At 34.4% G+C, this 15,771-nt stretch overlaps 1 protein-coding gene across 1 annotated transcript; it reads left to right on the top strand.

Annotated features, from left to right (window-relative positions):
* The first annotated feature begins 1,238 nt into the window (after positions 1-1,238).
* LOC127454914 (homeobox protein Nkx-2.4-like) lies at positions 1,239-2,832 on the top strand. Its single transcript, XM_051722449.1, has 2 exons — positions 1,239-1,608; positions 1,958-2,832. The coding sequence occupies exons 1-2, from the start codon at positions 1,239-1,241 to the stop codon at positions 2,626-2,628; spliced, it is 1,041 nt and encodes a 346-aa protein (XP_051578409.1). The 3' UTR covers positions 2,629-2,832.
* The last annotated feature ends 12,939 nt before the right edge of the window (positions 2,833-15,771 follow it).

Genomic DNA, 15,771 nt, shown 5'->3' with positions numbered 1-15,771 from the left:
TTTTAACTTTATATAAAGATATGTGTCAAATTAGGTTAAACCTTGTTTGCTTTATTTAACAATGCAGAATAAATATATAGATTTTTTTTTAATCAAGAAGTAATATTTTAGAACTTTCATTCATTTTAGCTTGTACAGTCTGTGATTTCAAAAGTTTAATTTCGAAAAACACGTGTGCTGTAATTTGAAATATCACAGGGCAGTTTGTATTTGCAAATTAATAGAAATTTGAAACATGTTAGCTTTTTGCTCTTTCCAGTTCAGTTAAGCACTTTTAATAAGTTTATGTAGCCTATATATTCTGGATGATTTTTGTTTGGAAGTTTGGTGTCGAAAGTAAAAAGCAAAATAAGAAAAGAAAAAATAATAATTTTAAAATTTACCGGGCACTATTATATAAATAGATTTTCCATTGTTCTCTTGTTATTATCGTCTATACTCAATAAATTAAGCATGTTTTCAATTGTAGGCTGATACAGCACATAAACATTCATTCACTTTCTCCAAGGTCCCAGTTTTGAGTAAGTGATGCAAACACACAAATGCTAGTGTCATTTTTATGTGGACACATTTTTTTTTTTTTACTATGAGCTATTTGGAAAAGCCCCTCACCGGTGGCGCAAAATGATGCTTAAGACACATAAATTAGGTCATAGTCTGAAGGAGGTTTTGATTGTGTCTCTTTGACTGTGCGTACTGGCGCTTATGACTCTCAGAGTGCTCTCAAAGTTTGAAAAAGTATGGAATTCCCTATTGACGCAGATTAAGAGTCACCAAAAAAAAAAAAAAAAAAGAAAAAAGAAAAAGAAAAAAAAAGTAGTCTTTGGAAGGACTAATAACACTGGCTTATAGCATGATGAATAAGCGTTTTAGGGACGATGTTACACTTGTTGTGTATGACAAAAAGGAGAAATATCACAATCAAAATGTTCAGTCGGCATGGTTCAAAATGTAATATGAAACTAACAAAATTTTTTCCCAATTATCTTACTGAGATGTCAATTACTATTGTTTGCTGGTCCAGAGAGTCGCTCCGCCCCTCATGTTTGTCGTAAATCTGGCGCCTGGCTACAATAAACCTGAGATAAGAGTGGCCAGGGCTCGCCTCCTTCTCCAAGGCGATCAATCGGATCTCAGGCATACTACAAGCACTCTCTTACGTCGACGTCCACGAGAACAGAGCTGATACAACAACACGCCTGAGCTCCACCACCTAATATCTCGCTGCTTTCTGAACCATGTCGCTGAGCCCAAAGCACACGACACCCTTTTCAGTGACAGATATTTTGAGCCCAATTGAGGAGACCTACAAGAAGTTTAGTGGCATGGAGAGCACTGGAAACCTCACATCTCCATTGGGAGCGTACCGGCAACCTCAGGTGTCCCAGACTGGCATGCAGCAACACTCTATGGGCCACAATGCCACTGTGGCGACCACCTACCATATGCCACACTCCGTTTCCCAGTTCTCGCATAGTGCAATGGGGGGCTACTGCAATGGCAGCATTGCCAACATGGGGGACCTACCCTCTTACCAAGAGACTATGAGAAACAGCGCAGCAGCAACAGGGTGGTACGGCGCCAATCCTGACCCTAGATACTCCACAAGTAAGTAATGATACATTATTCTGATTTATCTCTCAGTATACTTTAAAAAGGCGTAACTTGTTTATTGAGTTTCCGGCGAGTTGATGTTAGTTTTACGCATTAGCTTTAAAAGTAGCCCACATATTTCACTGTCACCTCTTTTCTGCTAATATTATTTCTGATTTTGTCATCATGTAGATTTCTGCTCATATCAATTACTTATAATTTTTTATAACGTTTATATTTGCTCATTTTTGCACGCGTAAATGATGTATTTAAAAGACATTATTTAAAACACCTAGCTTATTATTAACTTAACCTAACACTGCTACTAATTGAATGGCCGTACATCTGTATGCATATTTTGAAGTTTCTAGATTCATGGGACCTTCCACAGGTATGAACATGACAGGAATGGGCACGCTGACAGGCATGGCCGACACCACCAAATCCATCCCACCTCTGCACGCCGCTCCGAGGAGGAAACGACGGGTGCTCTTCTCTCAAGCACAAGTCTACGAGCTGGAAAGGAGATTTAAGCAACAGAAATACCTTTCAGCGCCAGAGAGGGAACACCTGGCAAGCATGATACATCTAACCCCGACACAGGTCAAGATCTGGTTTCAGAATCACCGCTACAAGATGAAACGGCAGGCCAAGGACAAAGCAGCGCAACAGCTTCAACAGGAGGGTAACCTGTGTCAACAGCAGCAGTCACCGAGGAGAGTGGCTGTCCCTGTCTTAGTGAAGGACGGCAAGCCTTGTCAAAACGGCTCCAACACACCGACGCCGAACCATCAGCAAATGCAACAGCAGCAGCAAAACGGTTCCGGTGTCGTGCATCCAACCTCGAGTAATTCTATGAACCATCACCAAAACCAGCAAGTCAACGCACTGGTCCAGGCCCAAGACCTGGAGGAATTGTCCCCCAGTCCCCCGTCACTTCACTCGCAAATGAACAACATGGGCCAGATAGACACTACTGTAGATTACACAAATAATATGGTCACATCAAATTTGCTTTATGGCCGAACGTGGTAAGACAAACCACTTTTCTTTCTTTTTTACAAACTTTAGTGTCCTCTGAGTAAAGAAATGCGCGTGAGGGTGAGGCCAAAAGCAGACAGTGCTGCTTCACATTTCATGCATCCATGTGACGATTTAAAGCGGGTGATCGGATCAATGGAACAAGTTTTTGTGGAAATGTGCCACTTAAAAAAAAAAAAAAAAAAAAAAAAAAAAGGTTTTGTGGTCACAGTTTTCTACAATGACCCTTCTGCTCATTATTGACAAGATAATAATCATTTCTAGCCTTATGCTGTATGTTTTGGACTTCCCTTTGTTGTTCTAGTAGAAGGTTGTCTGTTGTTAAAATGCTGCTCTATGGTAATGACAGGACATGGGAAGCAATGTTTCATATTTCAGGTATGAACTTCTAGCAAGAACTGAAAAAGTTCCCCTAAAAAATAAAAAAAAAAATCAATGCCTGAACATGCTATGAAAAGTCAATTGTAAACTAATGTATTCATTTAGAGAAATGAAAAGTAGGGACTGTATATTTGGCTAACACTCAAGTTTCTGTTTACTTGTAATATAAATGTTTAAGTCTTTTTGTTGGTCATTTATTCTTTTTCTTATTTTGGTAAGTTAAAACAGACACAAAGACGATGGCTGCTGTATATGTTTCAAACCAATTGAACGTAAACAATAAATCAATTAAAATGCACGCCATTGTTGGGGAATACATTTGTGTTCAGTAATCTCTTTGAAGAGCGTTTTTGAGAATTCTATATGAGAACTACTTTAATGTAAACCAAGGTCGATAGGAGGAAACTTCGCAATGTCCAATGACATATTTTGATTGGAAAACAATTGGCAAGTATGACAAATGTGTAACTTTTAGGTACGATCAGATTCCCTCAAACGTGCAATTTATTTAAAGTCTGCAGGTTAATTTTTTGTTCTTTACAGCGTCTAAAGTTTAGTTAATTTCGACCATAAATTTAATACAGATTCAAGCGCCTCACCTAATTTGAACTGATCTGAAACAAAAGCCACAGATATGATAGCCAAATTATTATTATTAGAAGGCTATTATTTATAATAATAATAATAATTACATATTATACGAACAGAAATAGAATAATATGCTATTACACCGAAATAACTTTTATATACGCAGAAGAGAGAATATTTTTATTATGAATTTATTCACTTTATTTAACGGTTCCAAAATTTGAGTGGCTTAGCATATTCTAATCTCCAAAGATACATGTAAAGAGTTCACATCTCATGTAGGTACACTATTCAAAACATAAAAATAAATAAATAAATAAATAAAACATTTACATTATCCGAGTTTGTCAAATTTTAGTCTACTGTTCTTAGTAATGACAGGGAGAGTTTAGCCAAATTAATAGCGACGTTTATATATATATATATATATATATATATATATATATATATATATATATATATATATATATATATATATATAACTTAAAATACGTTTTAAACAGTGTTGTCCTTTAATTATCATAATTGCTTAAAAAAAAAAAAAAAAAATCAATACTGAGTCCAAAAATACTTTAAAGGTGCAGCGAAAAGTTAATGCCTATGCTTAATTTTGACAGTCATTATTTATAAATATATTTGTTCTTGTATGTATAGCGAATAAAATATGTTGCGCTATTAGCGGCGGAAGCGATGCTCTAGCTACTGAAGAATCAATAGCTATGAAAACATAGAATGTGAGTTTCAAGTAATGATTAACATGCGTACCATTATCTATAGGCAACTATATGAAATGATCCTACAAGTCTCAGAATTATCGGATAATGATTTGGGAATATCACACAAAATAACAAATGTCGCAAAAATAAATGAAAAGAAGAAGAAATAGCTGATTCAAACTTAGTCTGTTTTTATGAAAGGGCCATAAAAGTTATTAAAGCTACAGAGTTATTCAGTGATATAAGCCTTGAAAATCGAAACAAAAGCAACTTCTTTTTTGATTAAAATTACTATTCATTATTATTCTATATGGAGTTACAATGTTGAGTAATGCCATAATTCTAATCAAAAGTAATAGAAAGGAAACAAGAGAACTGTCAAGAGATCTGACCCATATTCACATAAACTTAAACTAGACAGTTTTAAAATTGACTGGAATGTGAATGCTGCTTTACCTATTGTTCAAATGGTTCAAGAGGGAGTTGGACAGCTTTTATATTTTCAACAATTAAGACAAAGTTTTGGCAACCGCCAGCAAATCAGCAGGGCCTATATTTCACAAGTGTGATCTTTCAAAAGGCCCTTTTAAAACCTTACTTCTTTATTAAAGAAAAATATTGTGAATGATTAATTTATTTCTGGCATGGATTTTATATATTTTTTTATTTTTTTTAAATATATATATATATATATATATATATATATATATATATATATATATATATATATATATATATAAAAAAATAAAATAAAAAATATAATCAGCTGAATCAGCTATATATATATATATATATATATATATATATATATATATATATATTTTTTTTTTTTTTTTTTTTTTTTCAGCCACTGGGAAGTAAATAAAGGGGGGGGGGGGGGGAAGTAAGCTAAACAACTGGTGCAAAATTATTGGTGGTATATTATAGCATGACTATGGCCTGATAATAGGCACATTGGCCAAAGTATGTCAAAGCCTGCATTAACCTGTGGCTATCTGATTATGATATTGTTTTACTTGGCTTTTGGATGATCGAATGTGTCTGTAAATTGCATCCAAATAATGTGGTGTTAGAGGCAAAAGCAGGATTTAAATGGCAGACTATGACCATCGTCCAGCCTCATCTCTGGGAGTCTCTAGTATTGTGCAGTAAGGACTCTTCAAGTTCTGAACACTGTAGCAGTCCCTATAACATCAGACAGAGCACTTGTACATTGTTTCTATATTTGTGCTAATACAAAAAAAAAAAAAAAAAAAAAAAAAAGAAAAAAAAAAGGAATTTAGTGTTCACTTGAAGCCATGTGTTATGTACAGATACTTTTAATAATGTTCCAGCTACTTTAGTCAGTTTGAAAAATAATACCTACAACTAATTGTTATAAAATAATGGCAAAATGAGAATAATACAAATGACACCTCCTAACTATATATGTAGATATATGCAATTTTCCTCAAGGCTTATATTTTAAAGCAATTCTTTGCAAAATCTGATTGGAAATTAAAAAAGAAAAGAAAAGGAAAAAGTGGGGACATTTTTTTAGTGTAAACTAATATATATATATATATATATATATATATATATATATATATCATTACAACCAAAATTTCCCAAGTTTTGCTTTTATTTTTATTGAAGAGGTGCTAGTTCTGCATGTCCTGTTTATTACAAATTGGTTATCAAAAGCTTATTGAAAGTTCAAAAATATACTCTTCACTATTATTTATTTCAGGAAAACACAACATAAAGAGATTTTAGTATTGCTTCTCTCAGTCCTGCCATAGATTTCTCGGAGCGTGATTCTTCCCCATTAATTGCAGGATCTTAACAAATTCTTACCACTGAGTAATTTGAATCCAGCCTAGGGGCCTTATCTGTATTTTCCCCAGCCATTATTCTACTTAATATGTCAGAACGTCTGATCACAGAGAAACCTTTTCAAGTTCTATTGATGTGTCTTTCAATTGGCCATGGTGACCTAGCAACCTGGACAGCACTAATTGGCATAGGCAGACTGACGTCAGTATTACAGTTTATGTGGGAACAAATGTGACTGGAACAGTTTATAAAATTATATGAACAATGGTTTTAGTTTTATTTATAGGCACAATAAAGATGAAAATGTAAAGAAAATGCACGTAAACCAAGTTTTTGAATGGTAATGAATAGGTGTATTACACATGTGTGATCAAAAGTGTATATGTATACACAATCACATATATTAGGCTATTTATATATCTATATCATAAAGACACTTTAACTGCAATTTGGGTTTTTATGAATCCAGTGGATCAGTCTGACATACTTCAGAAATGGCATTTGTATGTATATGATGCCCCACCTCCACTTCGACACACTTCTGTCTCTGATGTTTGTGTTTCCAAACAAATGTAGACACTTCTGTTTCGACAAACTGAGGTGCTTTCTCAGTAATTTACTTCATAGCATGAGGAAGACAATGGAATCAATCTCTATATGTTTCTCAATTCTAAATGAGATAAAACAATTTTTTTAATGAATATCAGTGCTTGATGCCTGTTTATCACAGACAAAGTGGTAAAATGCATTCTTTGAATAGAGTCAGTATACCTTCCTCTCTTCTTTGTCACCTTTGGTTCATTTCTTGTGAATGAAAAGAACCTTACTGCTTAAAACAATGGAGCAGAGACTTCACTGAAAGTACATTAAATTGGCAAGAGTTCCAGGATATTTCATTGCGAGTGATGTTAGTCAGGAGGGGAGGTAGTTTGTTGTCAACCTGGAGTATCAAAATAGTGGGGGCTGTTTGAGCTCGGCAGGTGAGTTTAGGTAATATGTTTTCATGTAAGTATAAGAAACCATCAGCTTTGTAGTATCAAAGCAGATTGCATCCTAGAAAATGCAAACCATCCTAATTTGAGCCATTTCAAACTGGGGGAAAATAGAGAGCAATATTTCAAGGAGGTCAAGGGACTCTGAAAGCAATTCTCTCTCTAATGGTTTCCATAAAATTAAACAAATGACAGTGCATTTTACCACTGCCATTGTAGAGAAGTATAGAATAGAAACATACACACACACACACACACACACACACACACACACACACACACACACACAAACACACAGCAACAACATTATACTATTCTCAATCTGGAACTGTTTAATTACATTGCTCACTATGAATAACATTCCACCAACATTGTGCGTGCAATTCACCCCTCTAAAGTCTAATTCATTTCACTACGTTAGAGAAGGAAATAGAAATAGAGTGAGAAAGGGAGAAACAGAGAGAGAGAGAGAGAGAGAGAGTTTTGTATCCCTTATTATCAAACCATGTCACATTCCTCCCAATGCCTGTCCATGTAGCTCTGGCTAGTCAGTAATCCCTCTTCCAAGTTCCCTATGCATCTTATTCAGGCTGCATATAAGTTGTTAAAGAAACTGTTTTCAGTCAGCACTAATAACTACTGACCTCAAGTGACACAGGCCCACAATAGCCTTGCGAAGCCTGTACAGCCAAACCAAAGAACCTGATTAGTACTTCAAGAGGACTAAAGCAAGAATCAATGGCTGGTCTGTCTCTAGCTGCCAGTCTCAGCATCGCTGTCATTATGGATGTATACCATTAGTTATGCCTCATTAATTTCAGCAAACACCACTCAAGAGAAATTTGTTTAACTTTAGACATCTAATAAATGTGATATTATAGACCTTATTGGAATAGGGTGGTTTAAAGATTTTGGTAGAGGGCCCAGATCAAAGTTCTGAAGCTAAGCATACAGGGAGGTAAAGAAGATCACAGACCACAAAGGTGTTTTTGAGGTTACAAAAAGGTTATTTTTATGAATATCTCCTAAATTATAGCCCAGCATTATTGCAATTACAGATAATTTTTTCGAAATGTTATTTTTTTAGCCTTATTGTGTATATTAACTATGCTGATGTGGTGATCGACACTATCCGATCATAAATAATTTAAGACTGTTTACTAACTTGATCTGTTAACATATTTGTACAGTGTGTGTGTGTGTAGGTTACAAACTGTTAATTGCAAGGGTATTATGCTATAAATGTGGTTTATGAGGACATTTCTAGTGTCCCCATAATTCAAATTGCTTAAACAAAACATACTAAATGATGTTTTTTTTATTATTATTATAATTGTTTTTTTTTTTTTTGAAAATATAAAAATGCAGAAAGGTACAAAAGTAAGGGTTAGGTTTAGAGGTAGTGTTAGGGGATAGAATCTATAGTTCGTACAGTATAAAAATCATTATGTCTATGGAGAGTCCTCATAAGGATAGCCGCACCAACATGTGTGTGTGTGTGTGCATTTAGCTTATAGTTTGGGGACAAATGTGTACCCAAAAGTAAGCAAAATCGGACAAAACCTAGTCCATTTGGGGACATTTTGGGGTGACCTCATTTGGGAAAACAATCCAAACATAAATTAAATACTGATTTTTTTAAATTTTTGTTTTTTTATTATTATTCTAATAATGCAATAAGTTTTCTGTTAGGTTTAGGGTGTGGGTTAGGGTAAGTTTATAGTAATCATAGTTAGCTTTATATAAAACAACAGGTCTACGGCATGTCCCCATTTATATAGATAAGCAAATGTGTGTGTGTGTGTGTGGGGGGGGGGGGGGGTTGGGTGGTTTATGAGGACATTTTTTTTTAGGTTACAAACTGGTAATTACAAGGGTATTACGCTATAAATGTGTTTTATGAGGAAATTTCTAGTGTCCCCATAATTCAAATCGCTTAAAAAACATACTAAACGATGTTTTATTGAAAATTTAAAAATGCAGAACGTTTTTTTGTGAGGGTTATGTTTAGGGGTAGGGTTAGGGTTAGGGGATAGAATCTACAGTATAAAAATAATTGTGTCAGTGGAGAGTCCTCATAAGGATAGCCGCACCAACCTGTGTGTGTGTGTGTGTGTGTAACTTCAGATTGCTGTCATTGTAACAAGGGACTGTCCAGGTACTGTCATTGTAATAAGTAGACCTACACTTTTGGGATATAAGCATGTGCTAAATGACAGTTTGCTAGTTATTTGATTACTAAATATAAATCTGAAAATGACAATTATATTTAACATTGCCTTTATACTGTGTAATGGGATATATAACAGATATATAACAGATGGGCAATAATAATAATAATACAAAATAATTTTAGTCCCACATATGTAAACTAGGGGTATTCATAAAAACTCCCTTTTAATATAAGAAATAGCAGACAAAATGTGAAAACTTCATGATCAAAGACACCTTAATTGAGGAATTCTTGGAATATCAGACTTCATGTGAAAATGATAGCAGATTTAAAGTTAATCAGTCAATACAATCAATATATGCTGTAGCATTATGCATTATTGCTATTAAAAAATTGAAGCATCATCTGCTGAATGCGAAAATATCAGATATTGATGTACTCAGTTTGTGTTAAATTGCTAATGTAAAGTTTTACCTATTTTTCACCCATTAGTCCACATCTGATCTTTCTGTAGCATGAGCTTTAGCATGAATGACACAATTGTGAAAATTTGTATGCCTTGATGAAAATGCTTCAGATGACAATGGAATTCTCAAGAGCCAATAGTATCTGATTTGTATTCAGCTCCTAAAATTGAAATCAGGGTTGAATGGGCCACATTGTGAAGTGCTGAAGTATTCTAGGTCCCTGCAAGTCTCTTACAATGCTACACTTTCTAACTAGCACACAGCTTCTTCCCAATCCACAGTTGCCAAGGTGATGGCCAGCTGCAAGACTGGGCCTTGTTTGGTTATAGGGGCAGGGGTGGATGGTGGTTCAAATGGAGGCAGGCAATAGCATGAATTGTTTGTGTGCAACCACTTCAGAAGTGTGAGAGGGAGGATTGATGTTGCATATGTTTATGTTCTGCTCTACTATGTGTGTAACACTCCTTGGTGGACAGAGCCTTGACCATGTTTGTGCTTTGTTGTGTGCCTGGACACGTAGACTCTAAAAAAAGATATACATATATGCATGGGTCAATGAAGTGATGTTCTTTTTGTTTTGTTTTGTTGGTCGGGATGTATTCAGAATACATTACAAATGCAATTCATGCAGAAAATGACTTGAATGCACCTCTTCTATGATACGTACATTTTCAGTTTCTGAATTATTATTAATTTGGATATTTCGGGGTGTTTAATATTGTATTATTTGCAGTTTTGTTTTAAAATATTAATAATTAAAATTCTGAAAGTAAGCCATTTTATTGTCTTATGACAAGAAAAGCATACAACAGGAAATAAAATCATATAAAATTCTATTTGAAGACATAGAATTTTAAATGTTTTATTTATTTTTTATAAAATACGTGTCAATAAAGTGATGTTTATTTATTTATTTATTTTTGGCTTGGTTCTATTCCATAATACATTACAAATGCAATTCATTCTGAAACTTACATGAATTTCATGTAACATAGTAAAAAATTTCTAATTGATATAATTTTCCAGAGATCATAATGAAATGGCAAGCATTTGTGGAATAAAACTTTGTAGAGTAGTTTTTGACATAACATTTTATTATTAGCAGTTTTGGTTTAAAATATTATTTATCTTTGAATGAATAAGAAGCAGGAACGCATTTTGTTATCACAGAAAAATATATTTGAAAACTTAATAATAATAATGATAATGATATGTGATTTCATTAAACAAGATTACCAAAATTACATTTCTAAGACATTTTCTTTTTCATCATCTCAGACATCCTCATTTGTCATTGGCTAACATACACATACGACAATAAAAACAGAAACTACACTGATATAATTAAAATGTCAGTGAAAATTATACTCGAAGGAAATAGCTGTAATGTGTGAAAGCCAAAACAAGACATGCAAAAAGTATGATGCATGGCTCTTAACCCACCAGGTTTAGTCCATCACTCTAGGAATATGTTTACCTCAACTGTTTATCTGTTTGCACATGGCAGTGTTCACTAATACGTTTAATCAAGTTTAATTAAGTCTAACAAATTAAGAGACCACTGCTTGCTTCATCAAGTGGAGATGAAATCTAAGAATATTGGCACATTTGTGAACCCCCCCAGCAATGTACAAACAGAGCAAGGCAGGCCTAATATGTTGCTTACACAAGGCCAAAGAGCAGTGCTGGACCACCCACTCTCTTTCCAATTATCATCTTGCAACAACCTGTCTACTCTTCACTATTCATCAATAGATGCACCACTCCAAAGAGGGCATTACAATTAGATGCCTGTTGTTCCCCTTAATAAATTTCTAGACTGTTGCTTGGAATCAATAGCTGGCAGTCCATGTGCCCCGGATGACAAACAGGATTACACCCCAAATCCCACGTTCTGTCCCCTGCTCATCCTCCTAAGTTTACCCAGGAGGGAAAATACTTAGAGCTGGCTTATCAGTAGTACAATTGAAAAGATTGAGTAGAAGACTGAAAGAAATTTAGATGTATCTTTCAGGTTCCTGCAGTGCACTCACTGTGGTAAATGCTTTTCACTAAAAGTTTATGCTGCACTTTCAAACTTTCTCTATCCATTCGTCTATTATACAAACAGTATCTTTCTGAATACATGTACATTTATCTGTACATTCTGCATCACTTTTCAGGCCCATTCCCTGCTGCGTTTACCTATAACCTGAATAATATTATGCGCACAACCCATGTACATTATGCAAATAAAGGCAATTAGTCTAGGAAGCGCATGGGACAAAGGTGCGTTACAGCTGGCTGGCCTCTTGGTCACAGCAGACGGTAGAGTGTTTGCTTGCCCTGATTTAAGCAGCTGGTCACAGAGGTTAGGCTTGGACACATTCACCCTGCTCTACAGGGGGTACTGACCCACTGAAAGAGAAAGTTGAAGAAGTTTTAGCTCAGAGCATTGAATTCACTCCTGAAACCTTGTACTGGGGGTCACTGATGATAAGGGAAAACAAAGATGACATGAAACACACTTTGCCTACATGGTTTGCCTCAAATCCTTGGTCTATCCACACTTGATGGTTAATTAGCAAGCTTGGGCATTCCTTTAATCATTACACAGCACATTAAACCTGTCCTAATCACCTAATCCTGAATGTGTGCTCCTGATCATTCTGTTCAACTCTCACAAGAGATAGATGCTGTCAAGTAGTATTGATTAAGCGTTAAGTGCCTGGTAAGATGTGTACATCCTAATAATTAGATTCTATATAAAGAATGTGACATTTTTACCTGATCAATCACTGCTTTGGACATCATCAGGATTACGATTCCCCACAGTTGTTTTCCCCAGAAACAATTTAGATACAATGAAAGCATGATAACTCTTTACAATACAGTCCCATTTGTTAACATTAGTTAACTACATTAGTTCACATGTACTAACAATAAACAACACTTTTACAGCATTTATCATTGTCTTCATTATCATTATCATTATCTTGGTGAATGTTAATTTCAACATATACAACTTTTAATTTAAAAAATGTATATGTTAACATTGGTTAATGCATTAAACACTACTAACATGAACTAACTATGAACAATTGTATTTTTTATAAACTAACATTAACTTTGAATAATACATGCTGTTAAAAATATATTGTTCATTGTTAGTTCTTGATACCTAATGCATTAACTTATGGAACATGATTGTAAAGTTTTAGCTAAAGCATTTTCTAGGAACTTCCAAAGAATGAACATAAAACTTTACATTACAGTTCCCTTTGTTACGGGTTTATAAAGGGGTTCATTAATGACTATCAATTCATTTATAAAATGCATTCTAAATTATTGATATGCATTTATAACAACATGCATAAAAAGGTGAATTTCATGTAATACCTGTAAAATAGTGAGCCATTTTATTGAACGTTATAAATGCTTAAAAAAAAATTAATGTAAGGAAGCTTTTCAAATTTACTTTAATGTAAAGTGGATACAAATGAAGCATTTATTGGTACCAACATTAGAAACCTATGTACATAAAGTTTGGTATGGTTTATTGGTCATTAAGCTTTGTTATATACTGTATACTGATACTGTATATGCTGTGAATGAGCACGAAGACCTGAAAAGTGGTTTTACAGAGGACTTTAGATAACTTAGAATAGTTAAGTTGGGACACCACTCAGAGTAGCACCATTCTTTTGACATAAGCTTGACAGGAAAAATAACAATGACACTTGTGAGTCAAGATGGACTGTAGCAAAATGGCATCATCGCCCATTTTAATCTCACTATAATAGTCTGTTATTTTATGTAATTGTGACATAAATCATAAATTGGGGCATTTTATGTTTTTTTTTTAATTTTTTATAAATGTTTTTTTTTTTTTTTTTATTAATACAAGTATGAAGTGTATTCATTAAGCATTTATAACATGTTAGTTAAGTAAAGGGCTAGTAACCCTTTTTATTTATGTTGTTATAATTTCTATAAATTATATAATAATTATATAATATAATTAATATAATAAAATTATGTAATGTAAATGCTTTATTAAGCATTTAAATCATGTTAGATAAATATGTTAGTCAAGGGTTGGTCACCATTTTTATTGTTAGAACTGCATATCAATAATTTATAATACATTTAATTGCCATTTTTAAATAAACAGTAGGCTAATTGCAATAATCAATTAAAGAATACATATATTTGCAGAAAACTGAATTTCATATATCAGACATAACCGCTTGGCAATTGTTGAAAACTTGGCTACCTTAGCTGTGCTACAATTACTTTGCTCTGAGGGAGTCCTCCAAAAAAGGGGCAAAATGAGCTGGTCAGAATTTTCAAAGCAACCACATTTTATTCTGAGTGCTGTGCTATGGAAAAAAGATCAGGTAATTATTGTACTTTGCAGGACTATAAGGCCATACATTAAAATCTCCAACAACTTCTCAAGTGACAACTCATCTAATCACAAGGACAATCACAGAGAGGCTAGGCTGTTTACTGATTGCACTAATCAAAAATAGCTTCTTCAAACACTGCTAATTGGTAAGTTTATCCACCGAATCACATGGCTGACATGGAGGGGACACGGTCCTGATTTGAAGAACCCAAATATCCCATTTGCATTAAGTACCACCAGAATGCTCTTGACTCCCACAAGTTATCAGCAAACCAGACAATTATTCATCAGTGGAAAATTGGCACATCAAAGTCAAATCAGAGAATTACAGAGAGGAACACCCAACACCGAGGCTGAGAGACGTAAGGTGGCCTTTGATTGACCCCATTGCCCTTCCAGAGTCTTCACCACCATTTCAATGCTTAAACCCCTACTGAGGTCCATTTGACTGCTGGACAAGTGTTATATTCATATAATAGCCATTTAGACAGCAAATGGAATTTGGTCCTATTTCCCCTTATAAAATTAGGACATACCGGACCATAGTGGGGTTTGGACATTTCAGGAAATTGATAACTCTAACAGAGTAATAAAATCATGTTGAACCATGATAAATATCAATATTCCAATTAATAATTTTCATAAGAAGATTTTTTTTTACACTGAAAACTACTGTTACTCTAGCAAATGACACATTAAAAGATGGTGTAATATACAGTAACACAATTTTGTTGTTGTTGTTGTTGTTGTTGCATGAAACCACATGAGGTATTTTACAGTTACTTTAACAACATGAATAAAGTATAATTTTTTTAACACTGATGCTTAGTAAAGGATTTAAACTCTCCTGATCCTACAGACACAAGATACTAGAGTTGATTAAAGGGAAATCTTGCCCTCTGCTTCAGTTCCACATATGACGTCAGAGTCAGGCTCAACAAGAAACATGGGTAAAAAACACTTTGCCAAACTGGAAACAAGTGAATTTTAAAGATGAGAGGTCACATTAAATTCTGTATAATGGAAATTAAATGAATTTATAGAGAAAGGCTTTAATCCCACATTATGCAGAGACCTGAACAGCAGACAGTCAGAGCTGCAAACACATGAATGCGATTTGGCCTTCTTTTTGCTTCGGCATCGTTTGGCGGTCTTTTATCATCAGCTGAATAGCGTGTTTTCACTGCTCTTGTATGTGTCCATCATTAATAAAAGACAGATATGCGTGTATGAACAGAAAGACACTTTCGTTCGAGGACTAGCCATTCCCAATTTTATCGCTGACATGTGAAACAAACCATACAAGCAGCTATCCAGCAGCTGGCGTAAAATAAATGCTTCAAAACACTGCACTTTATGGCAACCCACCTATTTCAATCATACACCGTGAATCGAAAATGTGTGGCCTTGCTTCTGCTTGATGTTGAGTTGAATGCAAGGTGAAAAATATTTTTTTACAAATAGGAGCATCATACTTTCACTGGTCTCAAGTTTCTCTAATTTCTCAATAAAAACTGAATCCGATCAGCCACATCAATGGATAATGTGAAGTTAAATAAGGATAAATATTTATTGTGAACAGTTACACCTAGGCAGGCAAGGTTGCATCGTTCAA

The sequence above is a fragment of the Myxocyprinus asiaticus genome, chromosome 17 (genome assembly GCF_019703515.2).
Source record: "Myxocyprinus asiaticus isolate MX2 ecotype Aquarium Trade chromosome 17, UBuf_Myxa_2, whole genome shotgun sequence".
Classification (NCBI taxonomy): Eukaryota; Metazoa; Chordata; class Actinopteri; order Cypriniformes; family Catostomidae; genus Myxocyprinus; species Myxocyprinus asiaticus.
The sequence above is the reverse complement of the archived record's forward strand: the minus strand, read 5'-3'. Positions and strand labels throughout refer to the sequence as shown.